At 44.8% G+C, this 13,246-nt stretch overlaps 1 protein-coding gene across 10 annotated transcripts in view; it reads left to right on the top strand.

Annotated features, from left to right (window-relative positions):
• The window catches only part of ADAT1 (adenosine deaminase tRNA specific 1), a 44,501-nt gene that overhangs the window by 24,063 nt on the left and 7,192 nt on the right, over nucleotides 1–13,246 (top strand). For 2 of the 10 annotated variants that reach the window (XM_042917972.1, XM_042917966.1), the window contains one exon: nucleotides 4,554–6,468. The exons of the other annotated variants lie outside the window; for them this stretch is intronic. Coding sequence is in view for 1 of the 2 variants with exons in the window: in XM_042917966.1 (XP_042773900.1) it covers nucleotides 4,554–4,599 (46 nt within the window). In the remaining variant the exon portion in view is untranslated. Of the gene's footprint in view, nucleotides 1–4,553; nucleotides 6,469–13,246 lie in introns of those variants that run through there. 10 annotated transcript variants of the gene reach the window in all.

Here is a 13,246-nt window from a genome sequence, read left to right as displayed (position 1 = left end):
CAGAGATAGTAAAAGATTGAAACTGAGCCCTCCAGGGGCACCTTGGTGGCACAGTTGGTTAAGCGTTTGGCTTCAGCTTCAGCTCAGGTCACGATCTGACGACTTGTCTGTTCAAGCCCCACATCAGGCTCTGTGCTGACAGCTCAGAGCCTGGAGCCTGCTTCGGATTCTGTCTCCATCTTTCTCTCTGCCCCTCCCTGCTTGCACACTGCCTCTCTCTGTGTCTCAAATATAAATAAACATTAAAAAAAGAAAAGAAAAGAAAGTAAGCCCTCCAGAGTTCATACCCAGCCATGTGCTTTATGGGGCTCTCCCACTCTAGGCCACACTCCACCTGCCCTGATCGCCCCAGGTCCAGGTGCCAGAAAACCAGGGACAGCCCTTGTGCCTCAGAGACCACTGAAATGAGTCCAACTAGCCAGTCCCAAGTCCGCTTACCCTGCCCCGTCCTTTCCTCCCCTTTACAATAACGGCTCTTGTGCGCACGTCCTCGCTCCTTCTGCCTCCTGACCCACCCTGGTGCTTCTCCGTGTGACTCCTTGTGGCCTGGCACGTCCTCTCCTCCTGCATTTAAAAACTGTCTCCCGTGGAGTTGCACACACAGCACTGAATTCCCCCAGAAATGATGTGTGACAGTATGGGCCAAGTGTTGCCCGCCTTGGGTGCTGCTAACATGCTGCAGTGCACAGGACAAACCCTGTAACAAAGGAGGATTTGGCCCACAGTATCAGTAGTGCTGAGGCTGAGAAACCCTGATCTAGAGATTGTGTTTTCAGGTTTCATGAAACACCTCCTTTTGTGGTTACTGCTCCAAATCTGTACACAGTTAACTTTGTTTCACTTTTCTTTTCTTTCTTTCTTTTTTTTTGGGGGGGGGGGGACAGGGGTGGGGAGGTGGCTTTTTAAAAAACTATGTAACCTCCTTTAAAAATAAAAAAAAAAAAAAACTATGTAAGGGGCACCTGGGTGGCTCAGTGGGTTAAGCGTCTGACTTCGGCTCAGGTCGCGATCTCATGGTCAGCACGGAGCCCAATTCAGATCCTCTGTCCCCCTCTCCCTGCCCCTCCCCTGCTTGCTCTCTCTCTCTCTCAAAAATAAACATTTGTAAAAAACAGAAAACCGTTTCTGTATTTTAAACTATCGAAACAGCAGAAAGTCCTCAGAAGTGGCATTGTACAGGAAGAGGGACTCCCCCAACAGATTTTAGGCAGCTGCGCTTGTAATTCCAGAGGGTGGTCTAACAAAACGTCTTCTGAAATTTGGCTCTTGAGGGAAGTTTACGCTCCAGCATCATTCCTTTGTTCTTGTTCACAAGTGGATTCTAATGTGTCTATGTTTGCATAATTTTTAACTATTTTTCTTCAGACTTTTAAAAATGTGGCTCGATTTAAATAAGTGTGTGTGTATATTCCATGTAGTCATTTCTGCCTTAAAGTACGGGGTGAAATGCCTTGTTTTATGGAGTTTGCTAATGCCAAGCATTAGCTCACTGTCTGGGGAAATGAAGCCGCTACGGAGAAAATGACCCACGCTGGCTGCCAGCTCGGCCTGGAAGAGAAGCAGGCCCGTCTGATCTGGCCGTGTCTGTGGCTGGTGGAAAGCCGCCTCCACCTGGACCTTGGCAATACTTGTTGGCTTTAAGACAGTGTTCTGAGCAAGCCTTAGCCAGAGTTTTCCAGTTTCTAAAACCCGGTTCCCTTGCTAGCTAGTTAAGTGGTTTAGGACAACGCTGAGTTTTCAACTACCACCGTCCTCTTGTGATGCCCGTGGGGAAGCCAGATGAGCTGGTGAGAGGAGGCCCAGTGAGGCAGGAAGGTCACCAAAACCAGGAGGTGGCTTCTAAGTAGGAAGATGTGCCCGTGTGCTCCCTTTAAAGGGCTCAAGCAGGTCTTCCCAAAGACAGCTGTCCTGGAGGAGAAGCGGGATACAGAAAGAGCCAGGAAAGCAGAGAGTGTGAAGAAAACTTTATTTTCCAAAAGTCCTTTTTGGACCGCATACTGAGGAATCGTAGTTGGCCTTCACATCTCGCAAACGTGAATCCCTTCAAACCTAAATGTGTCTGTGCCGGGGTTAAGACTGACTTCCTGCAAGGCGTGGATCCAAAACAAATCCCAAGTAGCACCTGTGGTCCAAATGTGCAGACACACTAAAATGTGTGTCTGACACACTAAAAGTAATCAAGGGGGATAGAAATCAAAGAGTGGTTGTTGCCTGGTGGGGGAAGATGGGGGATGGGAGTTGAGGGAAAAAGGCCTAAGGGGACTTTCTGGGATTTGGGGAATAATCTGTTTGGATTGGAGTGTTGATGACATGGGTGTCAATATTTGTCAGGATGTATTAAACTCTCCACTTAAACCCTCTGCGCATTTTATTGTGTGTAATTATACGTCAACTTAAAAATGTAAAAAAAAAAAAAAAACAAAACCCAAACCAAAAACCTAGTCCTGTTATTTGCTATGGTAGAATAAACTTTGATCTGGATATTTAAGTAATTATGTTCTTTTTTTTAATCATCTTTTTTTAGAAGTTTATTTTGAGAGAGAGCGCACGCGCACACGAGACGGGGAGGGGCAGGGGCAGAGTAAAAGGGAGAGAGAGAATCTCGAGCAGGCTCTGCCCTGTCCGCGCAGAGCCTGACGTGGGGCTCGTACTCACCAACCGTGCGATCATGACCAGAGCTGAAATCAAGAGTCACTTAACCAAGTAATCATGTTCTAGTACCAACTCTACCATTACTTCTATGTGGGTGTGGGGAAAATATTTAATCTCTGACTTCTAACCTGTCACCGGTTGTACCAAATGGGGTCCCAGCAATTAAGATGCTTAGTTTTTTCAAGTGTGAGGTAGGACTTCTCATAGAAATTCTTAACGTGGTAAATAACGCAACGAGAAATGTTCTCCAGGAAACTGAGCCCATGGGCTCTTTGAGATACGAATGGCCTCAGGCATGTTAGTAACTAGAGAGGGATGGAAATAACTCTGTGTCTTCACCTAATAACTCGGGTTCTGAATTTGGGTGTGGGTTTTTTGTCTCGTCTGCTAACGAGCCAGCAGGGGTAGGAACCAGCTTTTAAAACTAAGCGCGTTCAGCATTGCTTTCCAGTCTCCAAATTCAGCAAAGTGTCTTAATAGGAAAAAGGCAAAGACAGAGTCACTCCAAGTGGGGACCCAGGCTGCCAAATGTTGGTCTCAAGCACATGTTCCCTGAACTTGGGCTTGGCTCCAAAAGGAGAAGAGCTCACAATGGAAACAGTGATGGCTGTTTGCTCAGGCAGCCAAGAGAATGAAAAGCGCATTGAAACCCAGCAGTGTCTCCATGGGGAGAGGTACGGTGGGCCCCTGGGTGGTGAAACCAACCTGACAACAGAGCAGGAGAACAGGGCCCATTCCCAGCATCCCCCTTCAGTTCAACAACAAGACCTTTCTGTGCAACCTCAGGAGATCTCTGAGAAATTATACCGTGGGCAACCCAAGCTTCGCTCGGCAATGGTGCTCACGCAATCCAGTTCACCCGTGGCTTGGTTGAATTCGATTCTGTTATTTGAGAGAAAAGAGCTCTTCTCGATGTACATTCCCTCATCCCTGCCAAGATTTCACCAGATTCCTTTTTTATTACTACTCCTTATGGATCGTTTTGACCTCCAGTGAGTCCCTTTTCGGCTGGGGTTTTTGTGTGTGTGTGTGTGTAATTTTTTTTATTTCCTTAAGCAATCTTTAAGACCAACATGGAGCTCGAACTCATAACCCCGAGATCAAGCGTCGCCTGCTCCAACTGAGGCAGCCAGGCGCCCCCTCAGCCGATGTTTCCACGCTGTACTTTTTGTTCTTGGTTTATCCAGTACCACGGTGAACCCCCCTCTGTCCTTGGCCCATCATAACTGCCAGGCTGAGAAGCCAGCTGGCAGTGGGAGAAACAAGGCTTCGGGGCGATAGAGTGGCCAGATCCAGACCACAGCGTTCACTCGCCTGTGTGGACACGGGCAGACCAGGCCGTGCAGCCCATCTCTTTGCCTCCTTCACGAAAGATGAGGGCCAACATGGGTCAGTCTTTTGCTTCCATACGGTTTGGAGGAATTCTGTTCTAAAATGGATGGTGGGGCACCTGAGTGGTCCAGTTGGTTAAGCATCAGACTCTTGGCTTTTGCTCAGGTCATGATCTCACGGTTCATCAGTTTGAGCCCCGTGTCGGGCTCTCCGCTGACAGTGTGAAGCCTGCCTGGGATTCTCTCTCCCTCTCTCTCTCTCTGCCGCTCTGCTGTTTGCTCGCTTGCTCTGGGAAGGAAGGAAGGAAGAAGGAAGGAAGGAAGGAAGGAAGGAAGAAGGAAGGAAGGAAGGAAGGAAAGAAGGGAGGGAGGGAGGGAGGAAGGAAGGAAGGTGCATAAACTATGGTGCAATGGTTGCAAACCCAAATATTTCCAGGAGTAGGAAACTTTGTAAAGAAAGTAGGTGCAGTGAGCTGAGAAGTGTATTCCTTGTCCAATGAGGCGCCATTATTTTGTTCCAGCTGATTGTTGGCAGATGTTCAGAATCTGGATGTTTACTTTTATGTCTAGGGGCCACAGAGAGACACAGGCCTTCGATGCGTATCCTCTGACCTAGCAGGGCAAGGATGGGTTGTGGCCATAGACATGACTTGGAAGTGCGGCTCCAGGATGTACTGGTTGTGTGATCTCGGATCGGTCAGAACATTCTCAGAGTGTCAGCGTCGAACTCTCTGAAGCGAGGGCAACGCTGCCCCGGCAACAGGGTCTCAGGGATAAGATCAGATCACGTAGAACACAGCCATGAGGAGGGCCGCCTAGCCGGCACACAGGAAACTCCATCCTTGGTATTTTAGCTACAAGTGACTCTTCAGTTGGCGAATCCTGATTTCCAGAGCTTTTGCTAATAAACCTAAGAGACTGTCCTTAGGAGGAGCCTACTGGACACGTGTTTGTGGAGCCTCTCGCTGCACACCAGGCACGCGCGTTTGCCAGCACAGACCGTCTCCGCTCCACATCTGGAAGCAGAGGCCTCTCTCCAGCTGCCAACGGGGCGAGGAAGCGAAGCTGTTGATCACAGAGGTATCTATAGATCCTCCCACTAACTGTGGCTTTGCCTCCCTGATGTCAACCGCCAGGATTGGGATTTTCCTCCCTAAGGAAATCAAGATGAAAAGGGGAGCCAGTTGCACTTTTTAAAGCATTCCGACATTTGGTCTAATGAAGAGCAAGCCTTCTGAGAATAAGAAAATTGATATTGCCTCCTTCCAAATTCTCCTTGGAGATCCTTGGGCCACCATTGGGACTGGTGCCTGGGTGCCCAAAGCTGCCCCGTGCCCTCCCTGTGGCCACCGTGTGTTTCAGCCACTGCTGCAAAATTAAGACGCGTCAGTGCTTGTTACATAGGCTCTCGGCCCCAGGTCGGCCAGCCCCCTGTGCCTTCTGAACACCCATCAGCATGGCAGGCATGACGCTGTGCACCAGAGGTGCAGGGATAGGGACGGTCCTCTTGTTCCTCCTTGACCGATGGGGAAGACGGGCAGGTGCCTTCACGGTGGAACAGCGCAGTGTAAGGGTGGCCGTGATAGAGACCTAACACCCAACTGGGGGAGGGGCGCAAGGCAGACGGTAGGATCACGGTTAGCGGGCAAAGAGAAATGGTGGCGCCTGCGGGACAGTTTGCGAGAAGATCTGAGGTTCAGTCACCACATACAAAGGCCAGCGAGGAGAGCAGGGCACGACTGGGCTGGCGGAGTATGAGGAGCTCGAGGGGCACCTGGGGCAAGTCAGAGAGGACTTGGGGTCTTCTCCTGAAGACTCAGCACTTAAGGGATGGTGAGAAAAGGGTGTTGGGATGGAAGCGGCATTTTGGAAAGATCGCTCTCCTCTGCGGCAGGGAGGCTAGAATGGCAGGGGCAGGGATGGTGGCGGGGAGACCACAGATGGGGGGGTTACTGGAGTCATTAAAAGAGGAATGCTGAAGCCCAGACAGTAATGGTGTCAGGAGCCATACGGAGAGGACCAAGCAGAGAAATACACAGCAGCCAGTGGGGCTGATTGGCTGGTTGCAGGTAGGGGATGAGCAGGAGGGAGGAAGGAAGGAGGATGCTCCCGGGTTACTGCTGGGTGACAGGACGGACGGAATGTGGTGCCACGTATCGGGTAGGGGACCCAGGAAGAGGAGCCGCAAGCCGAGGATGATGAGCTCAGTTTCCGAGTACTACCTCGGGATAAGGACCAGGGGTGGGCACTTTGAAGGGAGTGGTTCGGGGCTCAGGAGAGACAGATGGACTGCAGACAGAGATGGGGGGGCCATCTATTTCTAGGAAGTCCTTGAAGATGTGAGTTAAGGTAAAATCATCCAGAGAGAATGTGGGTAGAAAGAGAAGAAACATGGACCCTGGCCTGAGCCCTGGAGGCCATGGAGAGCTCAGGAGAAAGCGGAGAAGCACAGAGAAGAGTGTGACCAGCCAGTTAGTAGCTTCAAGGCGGGGTGGGGGTGGGTGGGGGGGGGGGGAATAATCTCCTCCCCCACTGGGGGACAAGGTTATTTTTGGCATCCTCAGCAAGTACAGGGTCAGGGAAGTAGGAGCTAACCTCTCCTGGGCCGAGGAGGGAAGCGGAAGTGAGGGATCGAGTCCCCCTTGTGCTCTTCCTCGAGAAGGACCCGGTCTCTGTTCTTGCCGGTGTAACTTAGAAACAAAAAGCTACGAAATACTTCAAACATAACAATAAAAAGAATAACACCCACCACACAATCAGTGGTAACCATCTTGCTACATTTGCTTTGTGTTTTTATTTTGTGGAGAAATAAAATAGGACTAGTTGTTTTTGAGCCCCCACATTTACCTCCTGCCTCCCTGAGGCTGTTCCCCTCCGTTAGGTAGCCACCCTCAGTTGTGTGGTTTCTGCTTCCGTTACGTATGTCTGCATCTGTAAGTAATACGTACGATTATTCCACGTTTTTAAATTTGATAGAGATGATATCATGCTGACTGTTTCTGCATCTCGCTTTTTTCCTTCATCAGCACCATTTCGGGGGTCTGTTTCTGTTGACACGTGTAGCTGTAGCGCATTCACTTTACTGCTGTTGTAGTTTCCTTTATATGAATATACCACATAGCATCCCCTCTATTGTCCTGTTGATGAATATTATACATGGGTGGGGATATTTCTAGGCTATATACCTAGACGTGGACTTTGCTAAGTCATGGGTTATCTGCATTTTTAATTTCACTGGATATTGTGAAATTGCTTTCCAGTGTGATGGTACCAACTTCCACTCACAGAAGCAGTTTATGAGAATTCCAGATGTTTCACATCCTCCCACCATTTTTATATGCTGCAACATAATTTGGCCAGTTTGAGGAGTGTGCAATGATATCCCATAGTTTGCTTTCCATTGCATTTCCACAGTGCCACAGATACAACCAGTGTGAGACTGTATCTTTTAGTATAGAGCTTATGTACTGCACAACTCTAGGGGGCACTGTTCACACTGTAATCTTTGTGAAAAGCACTCTCTAGAGTTGGTGCAATGTGCCACAGACACAGTGGCCTTGAGTAAAGTTAAGGATTTTCTGTTGTTCTCCTTTGCCTGTTGTTCTAATTGGGCTATTCTATCTTATTCATTGGAAGAGTTTTTTATTTACTCTGGATGTAAATTTTTTTTTTAATTTATACCTGTTGCAAATGTGATCACTCTGTGGCTCCTGTTATAGTACTTTTTTCTTGTACAAAAGTCATTTTTTAATTAAAAATTTTAATGTACTTAAAGTTATCAGCTTTTCCTTTTATCATTTGTACTTTTGTATCTTGACTAAGAACTCCCTCCCTAGTCCAAGGCCATAGATATTCTAAACTTCTTGTGGGTTTTACTTTTCCACATTTAGATATTTGATTCCTCTTGTTATTTTTTGCATGGTGTAATATGGGGATTTTTTTTTTTTTTTTTTTTTTTTTTTTGGATTTCCTTATTTAATCTCTATCTACACCCAACATGAGGCTCAAACTCACGAACCCAAGATCAAGAGTCGCATACTCTTCCAACTGAGCCAGCCAGGTGCCCCAGGATCCATTTTTTTTCCATATATAGCCAATTACAGAATATAATTAACTAATCCATCATTTTCCCTTTGATTTTCATGCCTTATGTATATATATAAGGCATGAATATATATATATATATATAGGCATATATATATGTGTGTATATATATATATATATATATATATATATATATATATATATATAACATTTTTTTTTAAGTTTATTTCTGTTATTAGGAGAGAGGGAGAAAGTGTGAGTGGGGAAGGAGCAGAGAGAGGAGCAAGTGAGAATCCCAAGCAGGCTCCACACCGTCAGCACTGAGCTGGACATTGGGCTGGAACCCCTGAACCATGAGATCATGGCCTGAGCCAGAGACGGATGCTTAACTGACTGGGCCACCCAGGTGCCCCCGTCACTGTTATGTTTTAAACACAGGTCTGTTTCTGGGTTTCTGTTGTGTTTCCTGGCTTATTTGTCTGTCTCTATTGCCATATGGCGCAGTGTTAATTACTTAACTACTGCTAAGATAAGTCTCCCCAGCTTGTTTTTCTCATCACCTCTTGGTTATTCTTGGCCTTTTGCTCTTCTAGTTGGATTTCGCATCAGTTGTCAGATTCCACAAAAAACAAACAAACAAACAAACAAAAACTGGTTGGGATTTTTATTGGAATTGTAGTATAGGTTAATCTGGAGCAATATGCATCTGTACAATATTGGGTGTTCTCATCGTCGAATATGGTATATTAGTGTATCTCTCCTTTTGTTTAGATCTTTTGTGTCCTTCAATAATGTTTTGTCATTTTCTCCATGAAGGTCTTGCATGACATTAAATTTATTCCTCTGCACTTATAGATTTTCGCTCCTATTGAGAATGAGATCTTTTTCCCTATTATACTCCCTAAGTGTTTATAGCTGGTATGTAGAAACAATATCCATATTTGTAACTCACCTGATATCCAGCAACCATGCTGAACTTTCTGACTTGTTCTAAGTTTTACAGATTCTCTTGGATTTTTCTGTGTAGATTATCACTGTCTACATTTAAGAACAGTTTAGTCTTCCTTTCTGATTTTTATGCCTCTCATCTACTTTTCCTCTCTTACTGTATTGCTTTTATGCCAGGACAGTGTTGAGGAGAAGCAGAGCAGTGACAGCAGTCTTTTTTAACAGCTTTAATTGAGAATATTGAGATAAAGTTCACATGCCACAAAGTTCATCCCTCAGACTTCACAGTACAATTTGTATTTGTTGACTGGTTCTTCATTTCTCTCCTGATTTGTCACGCCACCTCTGACGTATGTTTTCTATACAGCTCTATTTCTGGGTTCTGTTCCATTAGAATACTTGTCTATCCGAGTATCAGTACCTGTCATATTACCTTATTTACCGTAGCTTTAAATATTTGCTGTCGGGGCACCCAGGTGGATCAGTTGGTTAAGCATCTGGCTCTTGATTTCAGCTCGGTTATGATCTCACCATTTATGAGTCTGAGCCCTGCACTGACAGCGCAGAGCCTGCTTGGGATTCTCTCTTGCTCCCTCTCTCTCTTTCTCTCTCTCTCTGCCCTACCAGAGCATGTGTGTGCATGCACTCTCTCTCTAACTAAACAAACATTTAAAAAATGATAATAGTCATATTTGTAGATTTTTTATGGGTTCCCTTTATCAAGTTAAAGAAGTACCCTTCTATTTGCTAAGAGGTTTTTTAAAAGTTATGCATGGATTTTGAGTTATTTCTGGTGTTTTTTTCTTCATCTATGAGATGATCATATAGTTTTTCTCCTTCAGTTATTAATTTGGTGTATTTTTTTTTAAGTTTATTTCTTATTTTAAGAGAGAGAGGGGCGCCTGGGTGGTTCAGTCGGTTAAACGTCCGACTTCAGCTCAGGTCATGATCTCACGGTTTGTGAGTTCGAGCCCCACATCTGGCGCTGTGCTGACAGCTCAGAGCCTGGAGCCTGCTTCGGATTCTGTGTCTCCCTCTCTCCCTGCCCCTCCCCCACTCATGCTTTGTCTCTCTCTCTCTCTCTCTCTCTCTTTATCTCTCTCAAAAATAAATAAACAGGGGCACCTGAGTGGCTCAGTCAGTTAAGCATCTGACTCTTGGTTTCAGCTCAGGTCATGATCTCCTGGTTTCATGAGTTCAAGCCCTGAATCAGGCTCTGTGCAGCACAGAGTCTGCTTGGGATTCTGTCTCTCCCTCTCTCTCCCCCTCCCCTGCTTGCTGTCTCTCTCTCTCTCTCAAAATAAATAAACTTTAAAAATTAAAAAAAAAAATAAAAAAAATTTTAATAAACATTTTAAAAACTTAAAAAAAAAAAAAAGAGCGAGTTGAGCATGCGTGCGAGTGAGGGTGAGGCAGAGAGAGAGGGGGAGAGAGAGAGAATCCCAAGCAGGCTCCACACTGACAGCAAAGAGCCCGAGGACATGGGGCTGGATCCCACCAACCGTGAGATCATGAGCTTGAGCCAAAATCAAGAGTTGGATGCTTAGCTGACTGAGCCATCCAGGCACCCCAGTTTGGAATATTTTATTCATAGACATAATGATGGACTATATAACCCATTCTTGAGCTAAGCTCTACCTGGTCATGATTTTTTAGTACACTACTAAATTTTATATACTAGTAATTTATTTAGGATTTTTCTCTGTTGATAAATGAGATCTAATTTTTCTCTCTTACAAAGTTTTGGGCATTAAGATTTTAATTCTCAAAATGAATTTGTGATTATTCCCTTTTTCTAATCTCTGCAAGCTTAAGAAAGGGTTAAGGATTCTTTACATAGTTTGATAAAATTCATCTGTAAAATCTTGCTAGTGTATTTTAAGGACTAGAGTTGGGTGAAACTAGATGCTACTTTTTTAAAACTTTTCAAACCTTTATTCAGATGCTACATTTTAAAGGCAAGATTGACAAATCCATTTTTTTATTACATATAAGACTGCTTTCTTCAATACTTTGTTTCATAGATAATAGCTACTCCTTCCTCTGTTCCAAGAATACTTTCTAATATTGCTCGTAATTATTGATTTATGTATAGGTTTATCCCCATACTGTAAGTTTCTGAAAGACGGGGTAACATTTTTATTCCTGTTTGTGCCTCAGTATCCAGCAGTTTGAGGCATACTGTAAACAGAAAAAAAAAAACAAGCATTATGAAATGATTTCACAATGCCAACTCTGTCTTTCCTCTTAAATCTCGAGTTTTAAATCTCCTTAACTCTGTCACTTGATAGCAGTGTAGCTGTGAGAATTACACTCCCTGTCTCGTAAGTGCTTTTTGAAGACTAACCACGATAATATATGTAAATCATCTGGTATCCATCGTGTGTTCAATAAAAGTTATAAATTACTTTTTTTTAATTAAAAAAAAATTTTTTATGTAATCTCTATGCCCAACGTGAGGCTCGAACTCACAACCTGAGTTCAAGTCGCATGCTCTACCAACGGAGCCAGCCAGGCACCCCTGTAACTTAATTTAACTTTTTTTTAATGTTTATTTTTGAGAGAGAGCACAAGCAGGGAAGTGGCAGACAGAGGGAGACACTGAATCCGAAGCAGGCTCCAGGCTCTGAGCCGTCAGCACAGAGCCCGACACGGGGCTTGAACCCATGAACTGCCAGATCCTGACCTGAGCCGAAGTCGGACACTTAACCGACTGAGCCACCTAGGTGCCCCAAATTACTTTTAATTTTGAAGGAAAGCAAAACACAGCTGACTTAGAGACACTTGCTTTTTGATTTTCTTCTTCTCTCTACTACTGTTCATTTGTGGGTTTGTGGTTGTGAAACAGAAACAGGTCAAAATGCCTTTGAAAAGCTATCCCTCCTCCACTGCTCTATAGTCCTATCCTGTTCACATGGTTAAAAAGAGGGTTTTTTACCACTCCTTCCTACCAGTCCCTGCCTCAGGCAGGGATGGGCGAGAAGCTATTTGGTAATTCAAGTGAGGCCAGAATCTTCCTGGGGACTTTTAACATTGTCCTCAGAAGAAATGCTCTCCCACTGGACTTGCAAAGCTGACGGGGCCACTTTGCCATGACATGAGAGGAATCTGCCTGAGAATGAAGTCAACACAGAGGGAAACAAAACCAAGAGGAAAGAGTTTTGATGTTATCGTTTGATCTCTGGTTCGAGCTATGTCTGAAGCCAATGAACTATCCCTGTACAATAAGTGAAATAATAAATTGCCTTTTTAGAGCTTAAGCCAGTTTGAGTTGGGTGTATGTCACTGCAAACAAGATTCCTTTTAACACAGAACTTGTTCCTCCTTTTTACCTTGCCCACTCAGAGGTCAGTTTCTCCCTGTTTCTAGTTTAAAACTACCAGCAAAGAGACTGCAGATTTTATTGGGTCAGGTTTCAGAAAGACCAACATGATGCTTAATGACAAGAGTTTCTTCTGATCCCACCTGGGGAGCTGAGATCAGTAGAGAGCTTTGACGGGTTGCTTATATAACTTGGTAAAGTTATATTTCCTCTGTAGAAAGTTTAAGGCAGTTATTTTAACTACATGTTCCCAGATCGTGGGCTGATACCTAGTTGCTTTATTCTGATTATCTATGTAGGGCTGTAGCCTGCAACACAATCAATCTAAGGAAGATTTGGGAAAGTAACTAAGTGTTCCTCTTAGATGCATGTGTGTTGTGCCTCCACATTTATACTAATTTGTGAGAAATCATGCAATTCATGGACATGGGAAATCTAATCGTGACTTTTAGGAAGAAGAGACTGGAGAGCAGCACTAGAAAGAGCGCGGGTACATTTAAGAGTACATTACGGGGGCACCTGGGTGGCTCAGTCGGTGAAGCGTCCGACTTCGGCTCAGGTCATGATCTCACAGTTTGTGAGTTCGAGCCCCGCATCGGGCTCTATGCTGACAGCCTGGAGCCTGCTTTGCATTCTGGGTCTCATTCTCTCTCTGCCCCTCCCCAACTTGTGCTCTGTCTCTGTCTCTCAAAAATAAATAAAAATATAAAAAAAAGAAAAAAAAAGAGTACGTTACGGTCTACAGTTATTGTCCCAACACTGTATAAAATAGTGAAAGCCTGTTAACAACCCAAACACCATTAATGGGACTAGGCACGTAATAATGGTATCTTCACACAGTGCCATACTATTTGTCTATAAAAATGTATGAAAAGGCTCCCTATCAACTGATATGGAAAGATCACCAGGATATACTGTTAAATGGAAAAAAAAGCAACGTACATAAATA

Source organism: Panthera leo, chromosome E2 (genome assembly GCF_018350215.1).
Source record: "Panthera leo isolate Ple1 chromosome E2, P.leo_Ple1_pat1.1, whole genome shotgun sequence".
In the NCBI taxonomy this organism is placed as follows: Eukaryota; Metazoa; Chordata; class Mammalia; order Carnivora; family Felidae; genus Panthera; species Panthera leo.
The sequence above is the reverse complement of the archived record's forward strand: the minus strand, read 5'-3'. Positions and strand labels throughout refer to the sequence as shown.